The sequence below is a fragment of the Erythrolamprus reginae genome, chromosome 1 (genome assembly GCF_031021105.1).
Source record: "Erythrolamprus reginae isolate rEryReg1 chromosome 1, rEryReg1.hap1, whole genome shotgun sequence".
In the NCBI taxonomy this organism is placed as follows: Eukaryota; Metazoa; Chordata; class Lepidosauria; order Squamata; family Dipsadidae; genus Erythrolamprus; species Erythrolamprus reginae.
In genome coordinates this window covers 389,264,288-389,288,988 of record NC_091950.1, presented here as the reverse complement: position 1 = coordinate 389,288,988, position 24,701 = coordinate 389,264,288, and the positions used below count along the sequence as shown (strand labels likewise).

Below are 24,701 nucleotides of genomic sequence, written 5' to 3'. Positions count from 1 at the left end.
GGGCTGGTCGGCCTTGGAGGCGGGAGAAGGCGAAGAGGTAGCAAGCGGGGAACCCGGCGGGGTGGATGGTGGCGGCGGCGTGTGTGTGTGTGGTGGCCGCCTTCAGCTTGGGGTCGCCGCCGGCGTGCTCGAAGGACGCGCCGCCGCCCGCCTTGGAGCCCTCGAAAGCCTCGTCGTCTTCTGTGCTCTGCTCGCCGCTGCTCTCCAAGCGGGGCGCAGCGGCTGGGACCGCGCGCCTTTTCTCCCCTGCGTGGATCCTGGCTAGCCGTCGCGCCTCTCTTGAAGATGGGGAGCCTGGCGACGCGCTGTTTTCCCCCACCGAGGACAATCGGGGTAAACTCTTTTGGTTGGGAACCAACCGGCCCGGTGCTCTTTTGGCTCTCTTGGGGTTTCCCCTTTGCCTGGGCAGCAGGAAGACCCAGGGAAGGTTCCTTTGGCCGCCCAACAGCTGATCTGCTCTGCAGCGCGGCAGCAGCGAGGAGCCGAAGATGGGGTTTCCCCTTTGCCTGGGCAACGGGGAAACTCCATCTTCGGCTCCTCGCTGCTTCCGCGCTGCAGAGCAGATCAGCTGTTGGGCGGCCAAAGGAACCTTCCCTGGGTCTTCCCCGCTGCCCACACGCAAACTCCACCATCTGTGCATGTGCGGCCATGGGAAAAAAAGGGCGCGCATGCGCAGATGGTGTTTTTACTTCCGCACCACTATAACACGGAAAATCGATTAGCGCGGGAGGTCTTGGAACGTAACCCCCGCGCTAATCGAGGGATCACTGTAATCAATCTGAATTAAAACCGAGCATCAATCTGACCTAGTATCCTGATGAAGCTAAAAGGAAAATGATAGATGAGAACATGTTCTTCTTTCCTTTGATTCCAACAAAGCTGATCTATAATTCCATTCATTTCAAAGGATCTATTGAAAGGAATACTCACCACCCCATTGATCCCATTCTTGAGTGCCTGCTTCGAGACTATTATGAGGTAGGTAGTAATCCCCTTTTCCTTTAAGTAGTCACATCGGGACCCACCATCTCCTGGTTCTACCTCAAATTCTCCTTTTAAGCAGTTCATGGTGCTCTGAGAAATGTGGACACGCCTAAAATGACCACAGAAAATACAGTCAGCTTTAATAAAGTAGAATGCGTAAGAACTGTTAAAGAAAAAGACTGGAGAAAAGTCCAGAACTTCAAGGACTTTTCAGAATTTAAACAAATAGAATATACCGCTGTCCTGAAATAAATAGAAAGTATTTTGCAGTATAATATCCCTGATAATTTTTATTAAGAATTTTGATCCTAATAGATGGACACTGTTGATATTAAAGCCACTAATTTCTGGCCCCATTCTTCAAAAGTCTCTGTTTCACTGTTACAACATGTTACATTATTTTGTAGGGCCAGTTAACTAACACAAAATGTAAGCTTTATTTTTTTTCCCTTAGCCCAGAGTCTTGTCCTTTCTAGTGTCCAATTTTAAAAATCATAAAATTAGTTATCTTTGTTACATTTTGCAATAACTAAATCAGGTCTATTTCCCACAAGAAGCCATTTGTTTTTTATAATTCATTCCAAGAATCTTAAGAATAAAACTTTCTAAGTTTCAAATTTATCTGAACCGTTAATTTATTTATAACTTTCTAAGATCAAAATCTTACTCGTTCTTTATTTAAATTATTTAAATTCTTAAGCTTATGATTAATAATTTTTTTCATTCAGGATTGAAAAAGAAATCACCTAGTACTTTCAAACATGACATTCTGAAGGTCTCTAAGCTTAAAAGAAGTTAATAAGTAAATAAGCAATTTCTGAAAGTGATTAGAAAGTAAAATTAGCAAACTTAGTATTCTTTAAAAGGTGCTGACCATGGTTGCAAGCAAGATGGCTAGTCCCATCATATCCTGACACTCACACTGGTGGGAGACTGCTGTCCTGTGGTCTCCTGCCACAGAGCAGCCATCCAGAGCAAATATGGGCAATCTTCCATCCTCTCCTTATCTGGAGAAGTTCCAAGGAACATGTCTATTCACCAGTTCCTTGGTCTTTGCTACAGTCATCAGTTCTGAATGTAATGCAATGCATAACATATGTTTATAAATTTCCAAGTGATCCTGAAGCATATCCTAAGAACTAGTACCTTGTTTTTACTGCAAAACAATGAGTCAAGGTGCTAGTTAAAAATAAATACTGATTTAAACCAGGTGGGTTCAATAGATTTGGTTTTGGATTTTTTTAAGTTTGCAGTATTAGCGTGCCTTCTAAACACAAGTTACAACCTTATTTGTTTGTTTGATTTGATTTGATTTGATTTGATTTGTATGCTGCCCCTCTCCGAGGACTCAGAGTGGCTCACAACATAATAAAAACAGCATACAATATCAAATCTAAAATCCAATTAATATAGTTAATTGCTCTAAAAACATTGGAGCATTAAAATCATTCATTCATTTTCAGCAACAGACATACTTCGCACTCATCAGCCAGAAACTAGGGTCTAATGACCCCAGGCCTGGCAGCATAGATAGGTTTTCAAGTTCTTATGGAAGGCAAGGAGGGTGGGGGCAGTACGAATCTCTGGGGGGAGCTGATTCCAGGGGGCCGCCCCCCCCCCCCCCCCGACAACCAACATTGCGCAGTTGACAGGACCTGGAGAAGGCTGACTCTGTGGAACCTAACCGGTCGCTGGGACTCATGCAGCCAAAGGTGGTACTGCAAGTAATCTGGTCCAATGCCATTTAGGGCTTTATAGGTCACAAGCAACACTTTGAATTGCGCCCGGAAATCAATCAGCAGCCAATGCAGTTTGCGGAGAGCTGGAGAAACATGAGCATGCCTTGGGAGACCCATGACGGCTCTTGCGGCCGCATTCCGCACGATTTGTAGTTTCCGAGCACTCTTCAAAGGTAGCCCCATATAGAGAGCATTGCAGTAGTCAAACTTCGAGGTGATGAGGGCCTGATATGATTCTTTGTAACATGTTTATAACAGTCCTGGAAAAAAAAACTAATCCTTAGGAGGCACTTACCCAGGGATGCCGCCTGCTTCCATCTTGTTGGCTACAGTTACATCTGTAGACCATACATCATACTGCCAACGTTTCTGCCCTAGGACTCCACCAAGGACAGCACCGCTGTGCACCCCCACACGCATGTCCACATCTGTTTTGGTCTTCTCTCTCACATAGCTTTAGAGGAGTAAATTAACAATAAGCAATATTTATTTGAGAAGACTTTGCTATGGCTGCCTTTATTGTGCATCGGGCTTCATTGCTGCTAAAGGCAGTAAGAAGGAAAAGAAAATAAACAAATTTGAGCTTGCTATAATTGCTGGCTGGGGAATTCTGGGAGTTGAAGTCCAGCCATCTTCAAATTGCCAAGTTTGGGAGACACTGCTTAAGGGAACACAAACCTCCCCAATAATAGTAGTCTTCAGATGTGGATAGACTACAAGGGCCCTAAATCTCAGGCATCATGACTCGGGTTTTGAAGAATATTTGAATACAGGAATCGCCACATTAATAAAAATTAATTCCAAATGCAAGATATGGTTTTTTAAATAGCGGGGTGGGGTGGTTAAGCTATAGCTGGGTAACAGAGCCGTTTCTTTACAGCTCAAGGGTCCCCTGTGAAACCTTGGCCATTTAGATAGGGCTGGGAAAACTATGGTCAAAAAACACGATGAGCTCTATCACTGCCAACAATCCTGGCTTAGAGCACCAAGGAAACATAGTTTTGTTTATTCTTAGGAAATCTGAACTTGTGCCACATTCCAAGGATTGCCTAATAATCCAGCTCTCCTTTTCTCCTCTTTTATTTCTCTAGCTTGTTTCTATAATTGAGCTGTAAAACTAATTTCAGTGTTGCTATTCCTGTAATTTTGCATAAATATTTTCAAGGCCAAAGTTTTCCATTACTTAAGACTTTTCTAAGCATAGAATTTTGTTTTATAGAGAAGCAAAATTAGCTGGATGATAATTGTTTAGTTATCATAATGAATGGAAAAAAGACCAGGAAACTTTTTTCCCCTGAATCTCCAGCTGGAAAAGATAAACTAAGATGAAAATTTACAATTCAGAAGCAGCCACACTTAGGGGAAGATTTCTACCCAATTAACCTTTAGGTGAAAACTATGCAAGGATACATCAGGAAATAATCATATAATAAACATTACTGACTTTAATTATAGTAGGACAACAGAGAAGAGGGAAAGAGTTCTGTAATCAAATGGAGAATCTTGCAGTAAGGCTTATTTATGCATTTATTAAATTTATTTGCCGCCTGTCTCACTCCTTAATAAATGACCTAAAGCAAATGAATTAAGCAAATATGGCTCTCACATCTGTAATTTAATAAAGTTCTTATAAAACAATATATATTCACAAAAAATATTCCTTGGCAACATCATAAAACAAGAGTTATTCATGTAGGAAAAAGAAAAAAAAACATGAGTGGAAGAAAAAAAGACAACAACCCGGACTGCAATAACCAAAAACAGCATGCATATTTGCAAAGTGTGAATGCTTACGAAATAGCTTCCACCATAGCAAGACCCATCATGATTGAGCAAACAGCATGGTCCTCACGGTAGTCTGGCAATCCACAGATACAGTAGTAGCAGTCACCCAGAATCTTGATACGCAATTGATGGTATTTCTGTAAGAATGACATTTTTTGAAAAAAAAGGGTAATGGTTTCAGAATGGTCTCAGAAACCTGCAATTTACTTTTTATTATTATTATTATTGTTGTTGTTGTACAATTTTCTTGAGTTGCATATAACATTTCTATATTCACAATAAAAGATGACGCCAAACTGGCAGAAATAGCCTACTTGGACCGGGAGTCATTGCTCACAGTCACTCATGCCCTCATCACCTCGAGGTTCGACTACTGTAATGCTCTCTACATGGGGCTACCTTTGAAAAGTGTTCGGAAACTTCAGATCGTGCAGAATGCAGCTGCGAGAGCAATTATGGGCTTCTCTAAGTATGCCCATATCATTCAAACTCTCCGCAGTCTGCATTGGTTGCCGATCAGTTTCTGGTCACAATTCAAAGTGTTGGTTATGACCTATAAAGCCCTTCATGGCACCGGATCAGAATATCTCCGGGACCGCCTTCTGCCGCACGAATCCCAGCGACCGGTTCGGTCCCACAAAGTTGGCCTTCCCCGGGTCCCATCGACTAAACAATGTCCTCTGGCGGGACCCAGGGGAAGAGCCTTCTCTGTGGCGGCTCTGACCCTCTGGAACCAGCTACCGCCTGAGATTAGGATTGCCCCCACCCTCCTTGCCTTTCGCAAACTCCTTAAAGCCCACCTCTGCCGTCAGGCATGGGGGAACTGAAACATCTCCCCCTTGCCCATGTTGTTTTGGTGTTAGATTGATTGTATGCGTGTTTTAATATTCTGGGGTTGTTTTTATGAATTTTTAGCTTAAAATTGTAATTGGATTGGTGGGTATTGGATTTGTTATTATGTATTGTTTTTATCTTGTTGTGAGCCGCCCCGAGTTTTCGGAGAGGGGCAGCATATAAATCCAATAAATCTAATCTAATCTAATCTAACTCTCTAGAAGATAGGCTCAAGGCACAGAAGGATCTTGACAGACTTGAACATTGAGTGCTATCAAACAAAATTTACTTAACAATCATGTTACTAACTTAATAGTTGCAGTGATTAACTTAACAAATGTGGCAAGAAAAATTGTACTGTGTTTCCCTGAAAATAAGATCCAGTCTTACATTTTTTAAACCCCAAAATAAGCGATTGGTCTTATTTTGGGTGAGGTCTTATTATTTTGGGGTGCATTGAGAAAGACTCCTCTTGCCATCTTACTTGATTTCCAACTCTGTCTCTTTAACCTTAACCAGAGGAAATTGTATTTTGGGGGAAGGGTTTATTTTCGGGGGATGGCTTATTTTCAGGGAAACACGGTAAAACAGGGCAAAACTCACTTAACAAATTTCTCAGTTCACAAGATAAATTTTGGTCTCAATTGCAGTTCTAAGTCAAGGACCGCTTGTACTTTAAATAGCTGGTATAATCATAAAGTACAGCAGCTTCATTCTATATTCTCTTCAGTCCTATTTATGAGATTTAATCTTTGTGAAAACATTGCCGTCCAGATGCATTTCACTACACTTGCATAGTCTTAGCCAGCTGGCTGAGAAAACAAATGGACAGTCAAATCAAATCTCTCAAGCAATGCTATAGAAACCTTATAATTAAAAAGTACTAAATCTATCCTGATCTGATATTTGAATACATTTAAGAATGACATCAGCTGGGCACAGAATCTTGTTTGGAAGTTGAATATATTGCAGTAAGATATATTTATTTCTCCAGAACTCTCAGTATAATGTCAAAAAAATGTTTTATATTTGAATGTGGTTCTGTTAGTATTCCTTATTTCTAAATGTGTAATTTCAGCCAAAAAAAAGCAGAAGGACAGGAAAACTTAACCTCATCTCAGATATATCTTCTCCCCTTTTATTGGTGCTTGAGTATCAGAATTCTGTGTGTCTCCATAAAGCCATAATTACACATATGATGGGGAAGAGCCTTCTCTGTGGTGGCCCCGGCCCTCTGGAACCAACTCCCCCCAGAGATTAGAATTGCCCCCACCCTCCTTGCCTTTTGTAAGCTACTTAAAACCCACCTCTGCCGCCAGGCATGGGGGAATTGAGATACCCTTTCCCCCTAGGCCTTTACAATTTTATGCATGGTATGTCTGTATGTATGTTTGGTTTTTTATTATAATGGGTTTTAATTGTTTTTAGTATTGGATTATTGTTATACGCTGTCTTATTATTGCTGTTAGCTGCCCCGAGTCCCCGGAGAGGGGCGGCATACAAATCCAATCAATCAATCAATCAATCAATCAATAAATAGTAGTTTAGGTTGAAGTACACACAATTTGCTCTGAAGAGCTAAAGGATTTCCAGATTACATGTAAGTAAGTAATTAAGATTGATCAAGAAACTCACAGCTGCTAGTTTATCAAATCGAGCAAAGAGTTCGTTCAAAAGTTTCACCAATTCTTGGGCACTGCAGGCGGATGACAGCTGTGTAAAACCTACGATGTCAGCAAAAAGGATGCTGTAGAATGAAAGACATGAGAGCCAAAACAGGTGAGATGTCATCATTTAACTTAGCTCCAGCAAAAACAATTTATGATGGCTGTTATACCAACTAATTTATTAAATCTGAAATTTAGTCTTGGTGTCATCAGTTCTTTTGGTATTACTGCTTTTCTGCTTTAATTCTACTCCACATTGATGTTTACTAGCTTCTTCTATTTCAGAAATGTACACTGTTTAAGACATTGGGGGGCTGCAACTGACTCGCAACTGTTTGGAGGGCAACAAGAGGCTATCTGCTAATTTAATAACACAGTAAAATGACACACCTAATTTTGTTCAGCTTTTAGGAAGCATGTAAGGATAGGATTGGGAACAAGAGGCCTCCCAGTGTCACACCATTCCATTCCCATTTCTTAAAATTCTTATCACCACCACAAAGTTAGGTTCAAGGTGCTTGCTGGAAAAATGCAAACCAGTTTGCAGAGGGTGTCATAAAGAAAATAATTGCCTACTCTTCCTCTGTTATTTTATTGCAACACTAAGCACAATAATTATATTATTCCTTCTGCTTCTGAGCTGCATGTTATGCTGTGATGAATCTGAAAAGTTATTTTGCTTGATATGTGCTTTGTGACATAACTGAATTACGTAATTACCTTTTCCTGTGAAGATACTCATTGTGCCCATAAAGATTTATTTCAAATAATGGCTTAGCATTGGATTTTATTTTCTCTTATTTCTCTTATTCCAGGAGTTGGCCTTGTCACTACCAGCAAACCATCTATAGCAGGGGTCCCCAAACTGTGGGCTACAGCCCACTACCAGGCCTCTTGGCCACTGGGCCGTATGAGTGGCTGGCCAGTGCATGTATGGGTGTTTGCACCCACCTATCCCAGTCATGCTACCATCACCGTGAGCATTCTGCAGGCACTACCATCACCATGAGCATCACATGCCCACAAGTATTACAAGTGTCACATGGGCGCTAGCGTCACTGCAAGCATTATCTGTGCTTGTGGCCCCATTCGTGCAGGGAGGGGAATTTGTGCATGTAAAGGCGTCTGCCCCTCCCCCCTCTGGGCCACCAACCCTGAAAGATTGGGGAACTCTGATCTATAGAATATCCTCCTTAGATATATAGAGTTTGCTTTTTGATCCATCAGGAATGCAAACAAAATGGAATTGATGTACAATGTAACCATTTTCCGTTCTTTTTCTATTTTCTTTTTATTCTATTTTCTTTTCTCTCTTTTTTCTCTCTGTCCATCTTTCTTGTTTCTCTTTCTTCTCTTTTGCTAGGTTTTTCCTTCTTTTTCTTCTCCCTACCCTTTCTTTTCTTTCTCTTAATTACATGTTTGCAATAGTCGTTTACTATTCTTTTTGAATTGTATTGTTTTTCTATTTGTGAATAAAAACTTATTTTTTATTTTTTTTTAAAGAATATCCTCCTTAAAACAGCCACATTCATTACCTGACATTTTCATGGCGGTACATATACATGGTGTTGAACTGTTGCAATTCTTTTTGGCTTGCATCTTTCTTCATATCTTTCAGCATTTCATCCGCTACATGCCTGGGCAAAATTGAAAGCATCAAACTTTCCTAAAATGGAAAAATAAATAGACATATTGAAAAGATGGAAGAATTGTTTAAAAAGAGATTATTACTGTAGCAGATTACACCAGAAACACGTAGGAGAGATTTCAGCTGCAGTGGGGATTTTTCCTTGTCTCGAAGTGAGAAAGAATGAAAGTTCAAAATCACGTCTTTCAGGCAGAAATGTTCTTCCAGATATGAACGATTGGGGAATGCCCACTCCATACTCTGATTACTTATGAACTGCCAGGAAGAACCTGCCAGTAGCATCTATCACAGGAGTCTTCTCTGGCCAATTGTCCCAATGAAGAACTTTTGTATAATTCTTGTTTTATCACCAACTGATTTAGCATGGATGATCACATTCTGAAATCCTATGCCATACAATAAACTTATATATATCTGTGGAGCTAAAGAGCTTGAAGATCTGACTCACATATTATTTGATTGCCATTATATAAGGGGGCAAGAGGTAAGTGCCTTGGTTCACATATTAAACATATGGCCCAATGGGAGACCCATATTAAAACAACATGCCTCATCTGTGGCCAGAATCTGAAAATGAAATAGAAACATAGAAGTCTGACGGCAGAAAAAGACCTCATGGTCCATCTAGTCTGCCCTTATACTATTTTCTGTATTTTATCTTAGGATAGATATATGTTTATCCCAGGCATTTTTAAATTCAGTTACTGTGGATTTATCTACCACGTCTGCTGGAAGTTTGTTCCAAGGATCTACTACTCTTTCAGTAAAATAATATTTTCTCATGTTGCTTTGGATCTTTCCCCCAACTAACTTCAGATTGTGTCCCCTTGTTCTTGTGTTCACTTTCCTATTAAAAACACTTCCCTCCTGGACCTTATTTAACCCTTTAACATATTTAAATGTTTCGATCATGTCCCCCCTTTTCCTTCTGTCCTCCAGACTATACAGATTGAGTTCATTAAGTCTTTCCTGATAACGTTTTATGCTTAAGACCTTCCGCCATTCTTGTAGCCCGTCTTTGGACCCATTCAATTTTGTCAATATCTTTTTGTAGGTGAGGTCAGGATAATTTTCAGGATAATTTTGTTAAGATATTTATGAACTGGGAGACCCGATGAATAGGCATAGCAACTAAGTCAGGCAATAGGAGCTAACCACTTCTGCGTCTGTGCAGAGAATCGTAATTGAAATTTTAGCTGAAGGCTGGACATGGCTCAGTCCACTCTGCTCTCCATCAACTGTGCTCTCAATGCTGAAATGAAACTAACTCCTGCTTGTGTTTACTTGAAGAAAGAACTCTGCTAATGAATTGTAAATTCATCTATTATTATATTTATAAAGAAATGTATGAATCCAGCTGAATCAGTCATCTGTGTATGCTGCTGGAAATTGATTTTTCTGCAACAAATTTCTGACTAAAATGGTCCTACACAGATCAATATAGAAACATAGAAACATAGAAGTCTGACGGCAGAAAAAGACCTCATGGTCCATCTAGTCTGCCCTTATACTATTTTCTGTATTTTATCTTAGGATGGATATATGTTTATCCCAGGCATGTTTAAATTCAGTTACTGTGGATATATCTACCACATCTGCTGGAAGTTTGTTCCAAGGATCTACTACTCTTTCAGTAAAATAATATTTTCTCATGTTGCTTTTGATCTTTCCCCCAACTAACTTCAGATTGTGTCCCCTTGTTCTTGTGTTCACTTTCCTATTAAAAACACTTCCCTCCTGGACCTTATTTAACCCTTTAATATATTTAAATGTTTCGATCATGTCCCCCCTTTTCCTTCTGTCCTCCAGACTATACAGATTGAGTTCATTAAGTCTTTCCTGATACGTTTTATACTTAAGACCTTCCACCATTCTTGTAGCCCGTCTTTGGACCCGTTCAATTTTGTCAATATCTTTTTGTAGGTGAGGTCTCCAGAACTGAACACAGTATTCCAAATGTGGTCTCACCAGCATTCTATATAGTGGGATCATAATCTCCCTCTTCCTGCTTGTTATACCTCTAGCTATGCAGCCAAGCATCCTACTTGCTTTCCCTACCGCCTGACTGCACTGTTCACCCATTTTGAGACTGTCAGAAATCACTACCCCTAAATCCTTTTCTTTTGAAGTATTTGCCAACACTGAACTGCCAATACAATACTCAGATTGAGGATTCCTTTTCCCCAAGTGCATTATTTTACATTTGGAAACATTAAACTGCAGTTTCCATTGCTTAGACCATTTATCTAGTAAAGCTAAATCATTTACCATATTACAGACGCCTCCAGGAATATCAACCCTATTGCACACTTTAGAGTCATCGGCAAATAGGCAAACCTTCCCTACCAAACCTTCCCTTATGTCACTCACAAATATATTAAAAAGAATAGGACCCAGAACAGATCCTTGTGGCACACCGCTTGTAACCTGACTCTGCTCAGAATACTCGCCATTAACAATAACTCTCTGATGTCTACGCTTCAGCCAGCTGCAAATCCATAGAACTATCCAGGGATTAAGTCCAATCTTCACTAATTTATCTATCAGCTCTTTATGTGGAACCGTATCAAAGGCTTTGCTGAAGTCCAGGTAGGCAATATCCACGGCACCACCTTCATCCAACACCTTTGTGACATAGTCAAAGAAATCAATGAGATTAGTCTGACATGATTTGCCTTCAGTAAAGCCATGCTGATTTGGGTCTAATAAGTTATTGTTTTTTAGGTGCTGATTTATCCTCTTTTTGAGTAGAGTCTCCATCATTTTAACTACAACTGATGTCAAGCTAACTGGCCTGTAGTTGCCAGCTTCTTCTCTACTGCCCTTCTTGTGAATAGGCACAACACTGGCCATTCTCCAATCCTCAGGAACTTCTCCTGTTAACAAGGATTGGTTAAACAAATCAGTCAGGGGGGTAGCAATGACAGATCTGAGTTCTTTAAGAACTCTGGGGTGGATGCCATCTGGACCCATTGCCTTATTTATCTTTAATCGTTCAAGTTCTTCTAAGACATCGGCTTCTAAGATCACTGGAGCTGAATCCGTACAGCTGGAAGCAATGCTATATCCCTCTATAGTATTATTTTGTAAGGTGTCTTTTGAGAAAACTGAACAGAAGTAGCTATTGAAATGGTCAGCGATCTCCTTATTCCCATTAATGCATGTATTATTCCCGGTACTAAGCTTCGTGATGCCGCAGTTTTTCTTCTTCTTATCATTAATATATCTGAAGAAGGTTTTATCCCCCTTCTTTACAGATTTGGCAATTTCTTCCTCTTTTGAGGCTTTAGCAGCATATATTACCTGTTTCGCCTCCTTCTGTCTCATTTTATATACCTCCCTATCAGCTATACTTCCAGACTCTTTATACCTCCTATAGGCAGCCTTTTTTTCATTGACTATAGCCCTTACATCATTGCTAAACCATAGCGGTTTCTTCTTCCTTTTACCTTTAGTTATTTGTCTTACATACAGTCCAGTGGCTTTTAAGATGGCCTTTTTTAATACAGTCCACTGGATGCTCGCTCCTGCCATTTTATCCCTCCCCTTTAATTGATTATCTAAATATTCTCCCATTGCATTAAAATTTGTTTTTCTGAAATCCAATACTTTGGTTGCATTATAGGATTGCTCACAATGAGTTTTTACATCAAACCACAAACATAGATGGTCACTGCAACCTAAATTTTCTCCCACCTTGACATCTGAAACCCAATTCCCATTTGTAAAAACTAAATCTAGAATATTCTCCCCTCTAGTTGGTGTCTTAACCAGCTGTGCCAGAGCTGCTCCTGTAAAGGCCTCTACTATATTCTTACTTTTGCATGTAAGGGCACTGGGGATATTCCAGTCAACATCAGGCATGTTGAAATCACCCATAACCACAATATCTCCCTTTACTGCCATTTGGGTAATTTCATCCACCATCTTGTTGTCATATTCCTCGGATTGCCCTGGAGGCCTATAGATCACCCCAATTCTAATGACAGAACCTTCTTTATTTTGCATGCAAATCCAGAGAGTCTCTAGATCTTGACACGTATTTTGAATCAGTGTTGTTTTTAGACTTTCTTTAATATAAATGGCTACTCCACCTCCCCTTCTCTCTATTCTATCCTTCCTATACAGTGTATATCCTGGTATGGATATTTCCCATTCATTAGAATCCTTAAACCATGTCTCAGTTATGGCAACCAGGTCCAAATTATCTCTAGATATTATGGCCATTAATTCACAGAGCTTGTTGCTCAAGCTTCGAGCATTTGTGCACATTACCCGAAGAACATTATTTTCGTTATTAGTTTGCCCCTTATCATCAACAACTACATCTATATTATTTGCAGCTCCCTTTTCATAAGCTTCCAAAAACTGCTTTATCCTCATTGGTCGGGGACAGAAATCACCCACATCAGTTACATCTCTGTCCCCTTTACCTAGTTTAAATGCCTGTCCAAAAAAGTTCTGAATTCCTCACCGAGCACCTGGGTACCTCTGTATGATGGATGCAAACCATCCCTCTTAAACAACTCCCTATTAGACCACCTACTGACATCATGACTTACATAGCCAAAACCTTCAGATTTACACCACTGCCTTAACCACACATTAAACTCTCTGATACACGTTGTTTTATCCTCTTGGCCACAAACCGGTAACACCTCTGAGAAAGTCACTGAATCAGTTATTTTACCCAGCTCCACACTTAGACATTGAAAATCTCTTTTTACTACATTAACATTTCTCTGGGACAAATCATTTGTGCCAAGATGCACCACCACATCAACGTTATTACATTTACTCACAGTCTTAACAATGTTTGTAATCCGCCTCCTGTCCCTGCTGGCAGTGGCCCCTGGGAGACACCTCAGCACCTTAACCACATCCTTGCTCTGTCCCAAATCAACACCTCTAACGGTCGAATCACCCACAAGAAAATGTGTCCTCTTTTTATTTCTACTAACTGTACTTGATGGTTTGGTGACATTTACGACAACTTCCCCTTTGAACATCCCCTCATTCTCTGCCTGAGGGACCTTGCTAATATCTCCAACATCCTTACTATTTAAATCCGCAAGAACACTATAGGAATTCGATACAGAGAGACCAAAATAGGCGTTGATCGCTTACCTGAACGCCTCTTCTCGTGCGGTGAGCGGGTACAGCAGTCACGTGGGTTGCTCATGTCCAATCCGGTGGAACTGAGCCTTGTATTAAAAAAGCCTGCTGGATCCGCCCCTTCCCAGAATTCGCGAATCCGTAGACTTAGGCTCAGATGTGAAAGCTCAAGTATGTTCAACTCTCGTGAAAAGGAATAAGGTTAGGTTATAGAAGATAAGAAAAGGAAAACACATAAGGGAGGGAAGTGACTGCTGTACCCGCTCACCGCACAAGAAGAGGCGTTCAGGTAAGCGATCAACGCCTATTCTCCGTGCTAAAGGAGCGGGTCCAGCAGTCACGTGGGACATACCCAATAGATAGGTCCCTAGGGAGGGTTCAAGTTGTCATTGTGAGAAATAACGGATTGGAGAACCCTTCTACCGAAGGCCGCATCTGCTGAGGCATATGTATCGATTTTATAGTGTCTGATGAAGGAATTAGGTGAGGCCCAAGTGGCTGCTTTACACACTTCTTCCAACGGGGCTTGAGTCGCCCAAGCGGCCAAAGTGGCAGCACTTCTGGTAGAGTGTGCCGTAATATTCTTTGGAATGGGGAGAGAGGCTGACTCATAGGCTTTAGATATGGTTCCCCTGATCCAACGGCCTATCACTGTTGAAGACACTTTGGAGCCCATGGATCTGGGGTGATAGGCCACGAAGAGTGCTTCAGATCTCTGAATGTGGCCTGTGCGCTGGATGTAAATTTTCAGCGCTCTAGTCAAGTCCAGAGTGTGCCATCTAATAGCTAGGAGATGATCCTGTTGGGAGCAGAAGGAAGGTAAAACAATATCCTGGGATCTGTGGAACATGGAACTGACCTTGGGTAGGAAGGTGGGGTCCAAGCGTAGAACCACCTTGTCCTGATGGAACTGGCAGAGGTCCTGTCTGATTGAGAGAGCAGCCAATTCAGAAATGCGTCGGGCGGATGTAATCACCACCAGGAATGCTACCTTGAAAGATAGGTACCTGAGAGACGCTGATTTCAGGGGTTCATATGGTGCCTGAGTAAGGGAGTGAAGAACCCGAGGCAAGTCCCAGGAAGGGTATCTGTGGACCTTAGACGGTCTGAGGTTGGCCATACCCTTGAGGAATTCTTGGATTTCCGGAAAGGAACGGAGCGGCTGTCTCCGAGGTCCTGCCAAAACCGTAGAGATGGCTGCTAAGTGCCGACGGATAGTGCTGGTGGAGAGACCTTGATGGAAACCTTTCATGAGAAAGGTAAGTATCTTGTGGATGGGAAGACACAGGGGGGATAAACCCTCCTGCGAGCACCACTGATGAAATTTTGACCAGGTATGATCGTATATCCTATTGGTCGATCCCCTTCTGGCCTTCAGGATGATTTCCACTGTATCCGGATCGTACCCTCGCAGGTCTAAGTCTCTCCGGATAACAGCCAGGCGGTGAGGTGGAACCACTCCGGGTCTGGATGGAATGAGGCCCCCTGCCGTAACATATCCTCCAAAACGGGGAGTCGCCAAGGGTCCTGGACGGATAGTTGTTGAAGGTCTCCGAACCAGGGCTGGCGAGGCCAGTGGGGGGCGATCAAGATCACTCGAGCTCTTTCTAGGATGATTTTGTGAATCACCTCCGGTAAGATCGGAATTGGAGGAAAAGCATAAAGGAGGCCTGGAGGCCAGGGGCTCCTGAGGGCATTGGTTGCCTCCGCTCCCGGGGCTGGAAATCTGGAGATGAAGCGAGGGAGCTGGGTATTGGTTTCGGTCGCAAATAGATCCAGTACTGGAAACCCGAACCTGAGGCAAATTTGGTGGAACAGTGTCTGATGGAGGTTCCACTCTCCTGGATCTATGGTTGCTCGTGAGAGCCAGTCCGCCTGGACATTGAGGCTTCCCGAGATGTGATCGGCTAAGAGCGACTGGAGATGTTTCTCCGCTCAAAGGCCTAACTTTAGGGCCTCCCTCATGAGAGCCTTGGATCTCGTGCCTCCCTGTCTGCAAATATGGCTTTTGGTGGCTATGTTGTCGGTCAGGACCAGAACATGTTGGTTGGAGATGTGAGGATAGAATTGCTTTAATGCTAGAGAGACGGCTCTTAACTCCAGCCAGTTGATGGGCCTGGAGGCCTCCTCCAGAGACCAAGTGCCCTGGGCTATCAATCCTTGGGCATGGGCTCCCCAGCCCAGGAGACTGGCATCTGTGGTGACCACAAACTGGTCTGGGCACCTGAAGGGGGAGCCCCTGTCCATGGCTGGAGAAATCCACCATTTGAGAGATCTGCGAACTGCCGGTGGAATGGCGATACGCCGAGTCGAATTGCTGCGTCCCGATCTCTGGAAAGGTAACAGAAGCCACTGTAGTTCCCTGGCGTGAAGGCGAGCCCAGGGAACAATCCCAATGCATGATACCATTTTCCCCAGCAAGGAAGATAGGGAAACTATGGGGACTGATTGATGGGACAACACACAGAAAATCAGGTCATCTATGCTCTGCTTCCTCTCAGGAGAGAGAAATACCTGGGATATCTCAGTATTAATAATGGATCCCAGATGCAGAATGGCAGTAGATGGTCGAAGGTGACTTTTATCGAAGTTTATGGAGAAACCATGGATCTGTAGAACTGACATGGTGATAGAAAGATCTGCGGCCACTCCATCTCTAGAGTTCCCGTGAACTAAAATGTCATCTAAATAACATAATATGTGAATGGGCGTGGACCGGATGTGAGCCGCTAGAGCTCCCAAAAGCTTGGTAAAGACTCTTGGGGCTGAGGAGAGCCCAAAGGGCATAGCTCTATATTGAAAGTGTCTGCCCTGGAAGGCAAAACGTAAATATTTCCTGTGGTGTTTGGCAATGGGAATATGGAGGTACGCCTCTGTGAGGTCCAGAGAGACCATGAAATCCCCCGGATGAATGGAAGCTAAAATGGATGCCAAGGAGTGCATCTTGAATTTTCTATACTTGATGATTAGATTCAACTTTTTGAGATCTAAAATGGCTCTCCAGCCTCCAGACGTCTTAGGGACCATAAAGAGGATGGAATAAAAACCCCGGCCCCTTTGGTCGGGGGGGACTGGTTGGATGGCTTTAATAGATAGTAAATGAGAAATAGCTTCCTCCATTCGGGAACTGGATGAGGAGGATCTAGGGGAGGGACATGAAATGTAACGTTTAGGGGGCAAGGAAATAAACTCTAAACAGAGACCCCTTTCTACAGTGTCAATGACCCAGGGGTCCTTGGAGGAGCGGCGCCAAGCGGAGGAAAAGTGGGCCAGGCGGCCGCCTATCGGATGTGAAGGGAGATTACCATCTGGGTTTCTTTGAAGCCCTATTGGAAGAGGCTCCTCTTTGGAACCGGAAGCCTCTGCCCCTGGCGCCTCTAGCTTGGGAACGAAAGCGAGGGGAATACTGACCTGGCTGTCTTTGAAAGGTAGATCCCTGCTCCTGTTGGCGCCCTGGGCGATGAAAAGGCTGTGTTTTGGACGCCTTCTTGATGGTGGGGCCCAAAATCTTCTTCTTGTCTGTGGTCTCCGTGAGCAGGGGGTCCAGGAGATCTCCGAAGAGGAGGTCACGTTTCAATGGCCCCATGGAAAGTTGCCACTTTTGACGTACTCCTGCCTGCCAAGGACGGAGCCATAGGAGTCTTCTGGCCGTTGTGGAGGCCGCTATAGATCTGGCTGCAAATCTGGAGGATTGAAGAGTGGCATCCGCCACGTACTGGGCAGCAGCAAAAACCTTGTTGAAGTCCTGTTGACCCCTCAGATCATCTGGAGGAATATGCTGTTGAAGTTGACGAAGCCAAAGAAGCATAGCCCTGGAGAAGAAGGATGCAGCTGCAGCACTCTTTATTGCCCAGGAGTCAGCGGTGAATCCCCTCTTGAGCATTTGCTCAAGTCGCTTATCTTCTGGGCGAAGCACCTCCTCTGCCTCACCAGGCATGGCTGCAGCAGAATGGAGAGTTTTGACAGGTTCATCAGGTTTAGGGCATGATAGAAGCTCTTCGTATGAAGGAGAGAGCTTGTACAATTTCTTGTCTTTGGTAGTGAGGTTGAGGCCAGAGGCTGGATGATCCCACTGTTTGAGTAAGGCATCCTTAAATAATTTTGGCATAGGAATTGCCTCATTATCTTCCTGCTCTTCTGAGAAGTATGGCAAATTTTCCTCTGGGGGGTCAGTGGAGGAAGCAGTCTGCTTCTCCTGTCCAGCTAAACCTGTGGATACTCTTGCCTTGAGAAGGAGAGATTTGAAAAGTTGAGAAGGAAAAATAGTAGCTGGAGTAGGTGTTTTGACTTGAGATTCTTCGTCCTCTGAGAGACCCTGAAAGGGGTCCTCCTCCTCTGCCAGGTATTCATCCTCATCTTCGTCCTGGGAGGAGTCTGAGACCTCCTCCATTGGAGCCCTAAAGGTTGAGGGAGAACCATGGGGGCAGGAAGGACGCACAGGTGGGTGTGACACAGATGGCACATTGATGGCTGAGAGCTTAGCATCAATGGCCTTGGATAAGACAGAGAAAATAGATCGAAATTCTGGTGGTAGAGAAGAAATATCAGCAGGAATGTTAGAAGAGTCCTTGGGAGCCTGAGAGGTTTCTGGCTGGGAGGAGTCTTCCACTAAATCTGGTTCCTCTGGCCCTAGACCCCACAGGTTAGGTTGGGGTAAGTTTAGGTTTGGCTCATCCAGAGATAAAAAAGATGACCCAGGGGGAGGCAGAATAGATGCTTCTGAGGGGTCAGGATTAGGGTGCACTTGGGCCTGCACCTTTAAGCGTTTAGCTGATTTGTCATGAATTTTTTGGAGGGCTAGGTCCCTTCTCTTTTCAGCTCTGGTGGATTTAGCCACATGGTGAGCTCCAGCAGGAGAGGAAACAGAGGCCTGGGGTAAAATAGTAATCTCATCACCTGTAGGCCTGGCCTCTCTGGGACCTTTAGCTGTGCCTCTCTTGGGAAAAGAAGCCATAGTCTGAAATTAGCAGAAAACCAGGCTTGAGCCAAAGAACCTAGGAGGGAGAAGCACTTTAAAAGGGTTTATTCCCAAGAGGAATGGGATCCTGCTCCTAGGCCTAGGAGCTGCTGCGACTTGAGAGCAATCTGGGCGAGACCAGAGTTCGTGTCCTCAAATGCAGCTCGGCTAGCCTCCCTAAAGATAATTAATTAACCAAGGCACACTGGTTAAAGGCTTAGCCGGTGGAGAATTTAGCCTGAGAGACTCAAAGCCCACTCCAGGGACCCAGCGGTGGACTGTAAGCACTAAACGGATGGCAGAAAGCCAAAAACGAAAGTGCGCAATTAAGGGGACATGAAGGCCTTCGCGCCAAAAAAAAAATAAAAAAATTAACGCTCCGAAGTTTAAAGAAGCGATGACTAAGTCCAGGAGACTGACAAGAGAAACTTGAGAACGTCTCACACCGCAGGAGGTAAAGCCCTCTAAGTAAAAGCCTCTTGTTTATAAAGAAAAATAAACCTCCAGGCCGAAAGGATTGAGGGGAAACAATCCAAGCCGGCAGCAGCAGCCGGCTAGCGGCGAAGGGAAAGCCGCGGGGGGCCGGGCTGCAGGCTTCTCTCTTAAAGGAGCCAAGCCGGTTACGGTTGGCTATATACTAAGTAAAAAATAGAGAAATATGCTTACTGTTCTAAGCAGAAGGAGTCAAGGGAAGGTGTTATGTTGAACGAGCGTTTCACCGTACCGTGGATACGAGAACTGAGCGAATTCTGGGAAGGGGCGGATCCAGCAGGCTTTTTTAATACAAGGCTCAGTTCCACCGGATTGGACATGAGCAACCCACGTGACTGCTGGACCCGCTCCTTTAGCACGGAGAATTGCTATGTTTTTGCTCAACTGCACTCAATCTTCCTGAACCGACAGTTGTCCACACAGCCCTCCTCCTCGGGGGGCGCTGTGGAAGTGGAGGCTGGACACATGGCTGCATTACAGCACGTGGCTAGGACAATCTTTCCACTTCTGACTGCAAGCTACAAACTAAGGACTGCAATCTAGAGATCTCGCCATCTAACCTAGATGTCATGCAAAGAGGGCAGTACCCCAAGTTCCACAAGGTACTACGGAAGACAACAGCCAAACAAATGTTACACTGCACCAAGCCAGTCATCTTAACAATGTATTGAAATACAAGTACTTAGCAGGAAAATCAACAACCCCTATTGCTACCAAACTTTGCTGTGATCTGAAGTGCAAATTAAAATGGCTTTTTCCTGCCTTTTATACTTCCCAGTCTAATCCTGCCCCAGCCTAATCTGATTGGTCTGTGTTTGAAAACAAACTGCTAATAAAATTGTCTGTAACAGCCAGTTATAAATGCCCCTTCTCTTTGAATTCAAAAAATGCAAATGCAAAAAGTAAACAGCACTACCTTCCTCTCCTTCTCTGTGATCTGAAGTGCAAATTAAAATGGCTTTTTCCTGCCTTTTATACTTCCCAGTCTAATCCTGCCCCAGCCTAATCTGATTGGTCTGTGTTTGAAAACAAACTGCTAATAAAATTGTCTGTAACAGCCAGTTATAAATGCCCCTTCTCTTTGAATTCAAAAAATGCAAATGCAAAAAGTAAACAGCACTACCTTCCTCTCCTTCTCTGTGATCTGAAGTGCCTTATTTATTTATTTATTATGTTTGTTTGTTTGTTTATTATATTTATATGCCGCCCCTCTCCGAGGACTCGGGGCAGCTTACAACATATAAAAAGATAGTATACATCGAGATACAAATTAATTTAATATGTGGGTCTGATTGGGTTAGATTGCAGGGGTGATAAAGAAATTCAATTCAATTCAATTTATTAGATTTGTATGCCGCCCCTCTCCGAAGACTCGGGGCGGCTCACAACAATAATAAAAACAATATTCCAGCAAAAACAAATCTAATATTAAAAAGCACATAAAACCCTATCATATTTAAAAAAGCAAACAACATATACATACCCAAACATAAATATTAAAAAAGCCTGGGGGAAAGGCTGGCGGTATAGATGGCCGCGTTCTGCACGATCTGAAGTTTCCGAACACTTTTCAGAGGTAGCCCCATGTAGAGAGAGTTGCAGTAATCGAACCTCGAGGTGATGAGAGCATGAGCGACTGTGAGCAATGACTCCCTGTCCAAATAGGGCCACAACTGGTGCACCAGGCGGACCTGGGCAAATGCCCTCCTCGCCACAGCCGAAAGAGGATGTTCCAATGTCAGCTGTGGATCGAGGAGGACGCCCAAGTTTTGAACCCTCTCTGAGAGGGTTAATAGTCCCCCCCCCCCGGGTAATGGACGGACAGATGGAATTGTCCTTGGGAGGCAAGACCCACAGCCACTCCGTCTTGTCTGGGTTGAGTTTGAGTTTGTTGACACACATCCAGACCCCAACAGCCTCCAGGCACTGGCACATCACTTCCACTGCTTTGTTGACTGGACATGGGGTGGAGATGTATAACTGGGTATCATCGGCATACTGATGATACCTCACCCCATGCCCTTGGATGCTCTCACCCAGCAAAATATAATTGTATGTCATTTTATTCTATTTTCCATGCTTAGCAGAGGTGGGTTCCTACCAGTTCAGACCAATTCTATAGAACTGGTAGTAACTTGGTGGTTTGAGTCGCTGGAACCAGCAGTGCCCAGGCCTGCCACATCCCCAAAACTGGTTCTCTTGGCAGCGCTATAAGCAGTGCCATCTTCTTCTTTTTTTGTTCTGTGCATGCGCAGAAGCTTTAAGTACTGTGCATGTGCATGCGTGTAAAGTACGTCCCCCAGCGAAACAGCAGTAAAGAAAACTGGAACCCACCCCTGATATTTATGTATGAAATTTGTGTATTTTTTTCTTATAACTAAAGTATTTTACCCTACTCACAATTATTTGTTTACAATTTTATTGGTAATATGCATTTGAACCTGTAGGTTGATATGGCCTATAGGCTAATCAAAAAATTATACATACTATACATGCGCGTGCACACACCAAAACACACACACAGTGATCACATGAGAGTGGCTTCTGGGAGCTGATAGTTAGGAATCATGAAGGAAAAGCCGTACTCAAATTGAGGTATCGCAATAGGCAGTTAAAGGGGTCCCATTCTGATTTCTGACCCAGCTCTACATATAGAATTGAACTGCACATAAAATGGTTGACCATCATATGCACGCAACATGTCTACCAGATGAAATCTCTTCTTTGCATCATATAAAATCTATATGATGATAGAGCTGCCACTCCAACTCAGGTGTGATAAGAAATAACGGAAAAACTTCACTGAGACTATTTAGGGAGCATTAAATGCAGGGAATGCACTAGACCAGTGATGGCCTTGGGTGCCAAAAGAGCGTGGGCGCAAGCTATCACACGTGTGCGAGTGCCCACATCCATAATTCAGTGCCTGGGGAGGGCAAAAACAGCTTCCCACACTTTTCGGAGGCCCTCTGGAGGATGGAAATGGCCTGTTTCACACCTTCTAGCAGGCCCACCCTCCCCAGTCTCCAAAGGCTTCCCTGGAGCCAGGGGAGGGTAAAAAAAACCCTCCCCCGAGACTCTGGAAGCCAAAAACGCCCTCCCAGAGCCTCTATGCAAGCCAAAAATCAGCTGGCTGGCACACACATGCATGTTGGAGCTGAGCTAGGGCAACGGCTCGTGTGCCAGCAGATATGGCTTCACATGCCACCTGTGGCCCCCGTGCCATAGATTCGCCATCACTGCACTAGACCAACGATGGTTAACCTTTTCAGCACTGAAAGTGCATGCAAGCTAGCGCCCCCATAATGCAGTGCATGTACAACCCTGCCCCTGGATGCCCTGCCCCCCACGTATGCACAAACAACCCCATTAATGTATGCACAAGTGTCCTGCCCCCCGCGCATGTGCAGCAGGAACCCCAAAAATACCTGGCTGCCAGGAGGAACACACGCATGCACAGCGAGGCTGATCTGGGTCGACGGCTCATGTGCCTGCAAAGTGGGTTCTGCGTGCCACCTGTTCACCATTACAGCATTAGACTATTTCTTTTGCAGCTACAGTTCAGTTTAAAAATGGTTTAGTAAACTGTGAACTTTGCCGGAAAAACTATAAAAAGAGCACCCAATACTGTAGTTATCAATGATAACTGTCAAATGGTCAAAGCAATGGAAACTGCAGTTTAATGTTTCCAAATGTAAAATAATGCACTTGGGGAAAAGGAATCCTCAATCTGAGTATTGTATTGGCAGTTCTGTGTTAGCAAAAACTTCAGAAGAAAAGGATTTAGGGGTAGTGATTTCTGACAGTCTCAAAATGGGTGAACAGTGCAGTCAGGCGGTAGGGAAAGCAAGTAGGATGCTTGGCTGCATAGCTAGAGGTATAACAAGCAGGAAGAGGGAGATTATGATCCCGCTATATAGAATGCTGGTGAGACCACATTTGGAATACTGTGTTCAGTTCTGGAGACCTCACCTACAAAAAGATATTGACAAAATTGAACAGGTCCAAAGACGGGCTACAAGAATGGTGGAAGGTCTTAAGCATAAAACGTATCAGGAAAGACTTAATGAACTCAATCTGTATAGTCTGGAGGACAGAAGGAAAAGGGGGGACATGATCGAAACATTTAAATATATTAAAGGGTTAAATAAGGTCCAGGAGGGAAGTGTTTTTAATAGGAAAGTGAACACAAGAACAAGGGGACACAATCTGAAGTTAGTTGGGGGAAAGATCCAAAGCAACATGAGAAAATATTATTTTACTGAAAGAGTAGTAGATCCTGGGAACAAATTTCCAGCAGACATGGTAGATAAATCCACAGTAACTGAATTTAAATATGCCTGGGATAAACATATATCCATCCTAAGATAAAATACAGAAAATAGTATAAGGGCAGACTAGATGGACTATGAGGTCTTTTTCTGTCGTCAGACTTCTATGTTTCTATGTTTCTATCAATCTATGCTGATACTATGAGATTTCCATCATGGTAAATCTTTTAAGATCTATTATCCTCAGTTGCTACTTCGGAACTCAGATTTTAAATTTTCACTCTTTGCAGAGAAGCTTATTAAAACGAACTCCTATTAAAATCAGTGGGAGAGAACAGTGGTTGGTTCATGTTGCAAAGCAAATTCTAGGAAAAGAAGACCTATTCCTGATTTCCCATCGATTTCATTTACTTCAATCCAACACATTTAAACATGGGTTGTCTCGGAAATGAACTTATGCTATTCCCGGCTTGATTCCAAAGATTCCAAATTTACGTGCATAATATTCAACTTGATTACCAACATGGAATTCACTATTTGCCAGAACTACATCCAGGATCCAACGTGCAAATTAAACTAGAGGACCAGCAGAAATAGTTACAACTGAAGAGAACCAAGAAAGTAATAAAGAAGTAAATATTTTGAAACTGTTATACAAGAAAAAAGGACAAAAGTATTCTTTAAATCTTGAGAACTGAGTTAGTATTAAGAAAACCTCAAGTTGACCCCACTGTAACTTTGTGTAAAATATAGTGTACAGAAAAATATGGATGAAGAAAATCTCAACCAGGCTAACAAGACTGGCCATCTAAGTAAAGAACTCAATCTTCAATTTTGTTCATATAGCTCAAGTGCTCATTAAAACTGAAGCATCAAATTATCACCACTGTATCCCTTCTGAGAATCCCTCAAGAGCTTTTGAATGGCAACAGCAATAGCAACAGAAAACATCACCCATTCAAACTCTCTTGGTACTCATTCAGATCCATCCCATAAATTGCCAACAGTATTAGCACTTGCCTTCAAGCTCCTCCACCATTACACAACACAGTATCATTTGTGGCTTCACAAGGCACACATTCCAAAGTCAAACAAAAAAAGGGAGGACTTGAACCTGACTATACTGAGTGCAGAGTTTAGTGTAACACTTGCCACAGAATGTCATGGGTGCTTACATGATGTGAAACAAATATTTAGTTGGTGTTTTTT

General features: G+C 43.1%; 1 protein-coding gene across 1 annotated transcript in view; it reads right to left on the bottom strand.

The window, feature by feature from the left end:
• The window catches only part of ADCY3 (adenylate cyclase 3), a 127,163-nt gene that overhangs the window by 34,480 nt on the left and 67,982 nt on the right, over positions 1–24,701 (bottom strand). Inside the window, exons 4-8 of the mRNA XM_070734865.1 lie at positions 8,545–8,675; positions 6,978–7,089; positions 4,518–4,645; positions 3,019–3,177; positions 931–1,093 (exon numbers count right to left, since the gene is read on the bottom strand). Coding sequence (XP_070590966.1) covers positions 931–1,093; positions 3,019–3,177; positions 4,518–4,645; positions 6,978–7,089; positions 8,545–8,675 — 693 coding nt within the window. The remainder of the gene's footprint in view (positions 1–930; positions 1,094–3,018; positions 3,178–4,517; positions 4,646–6,977; positions 7,090–8,544; positions 8,676–24,701) is intronic.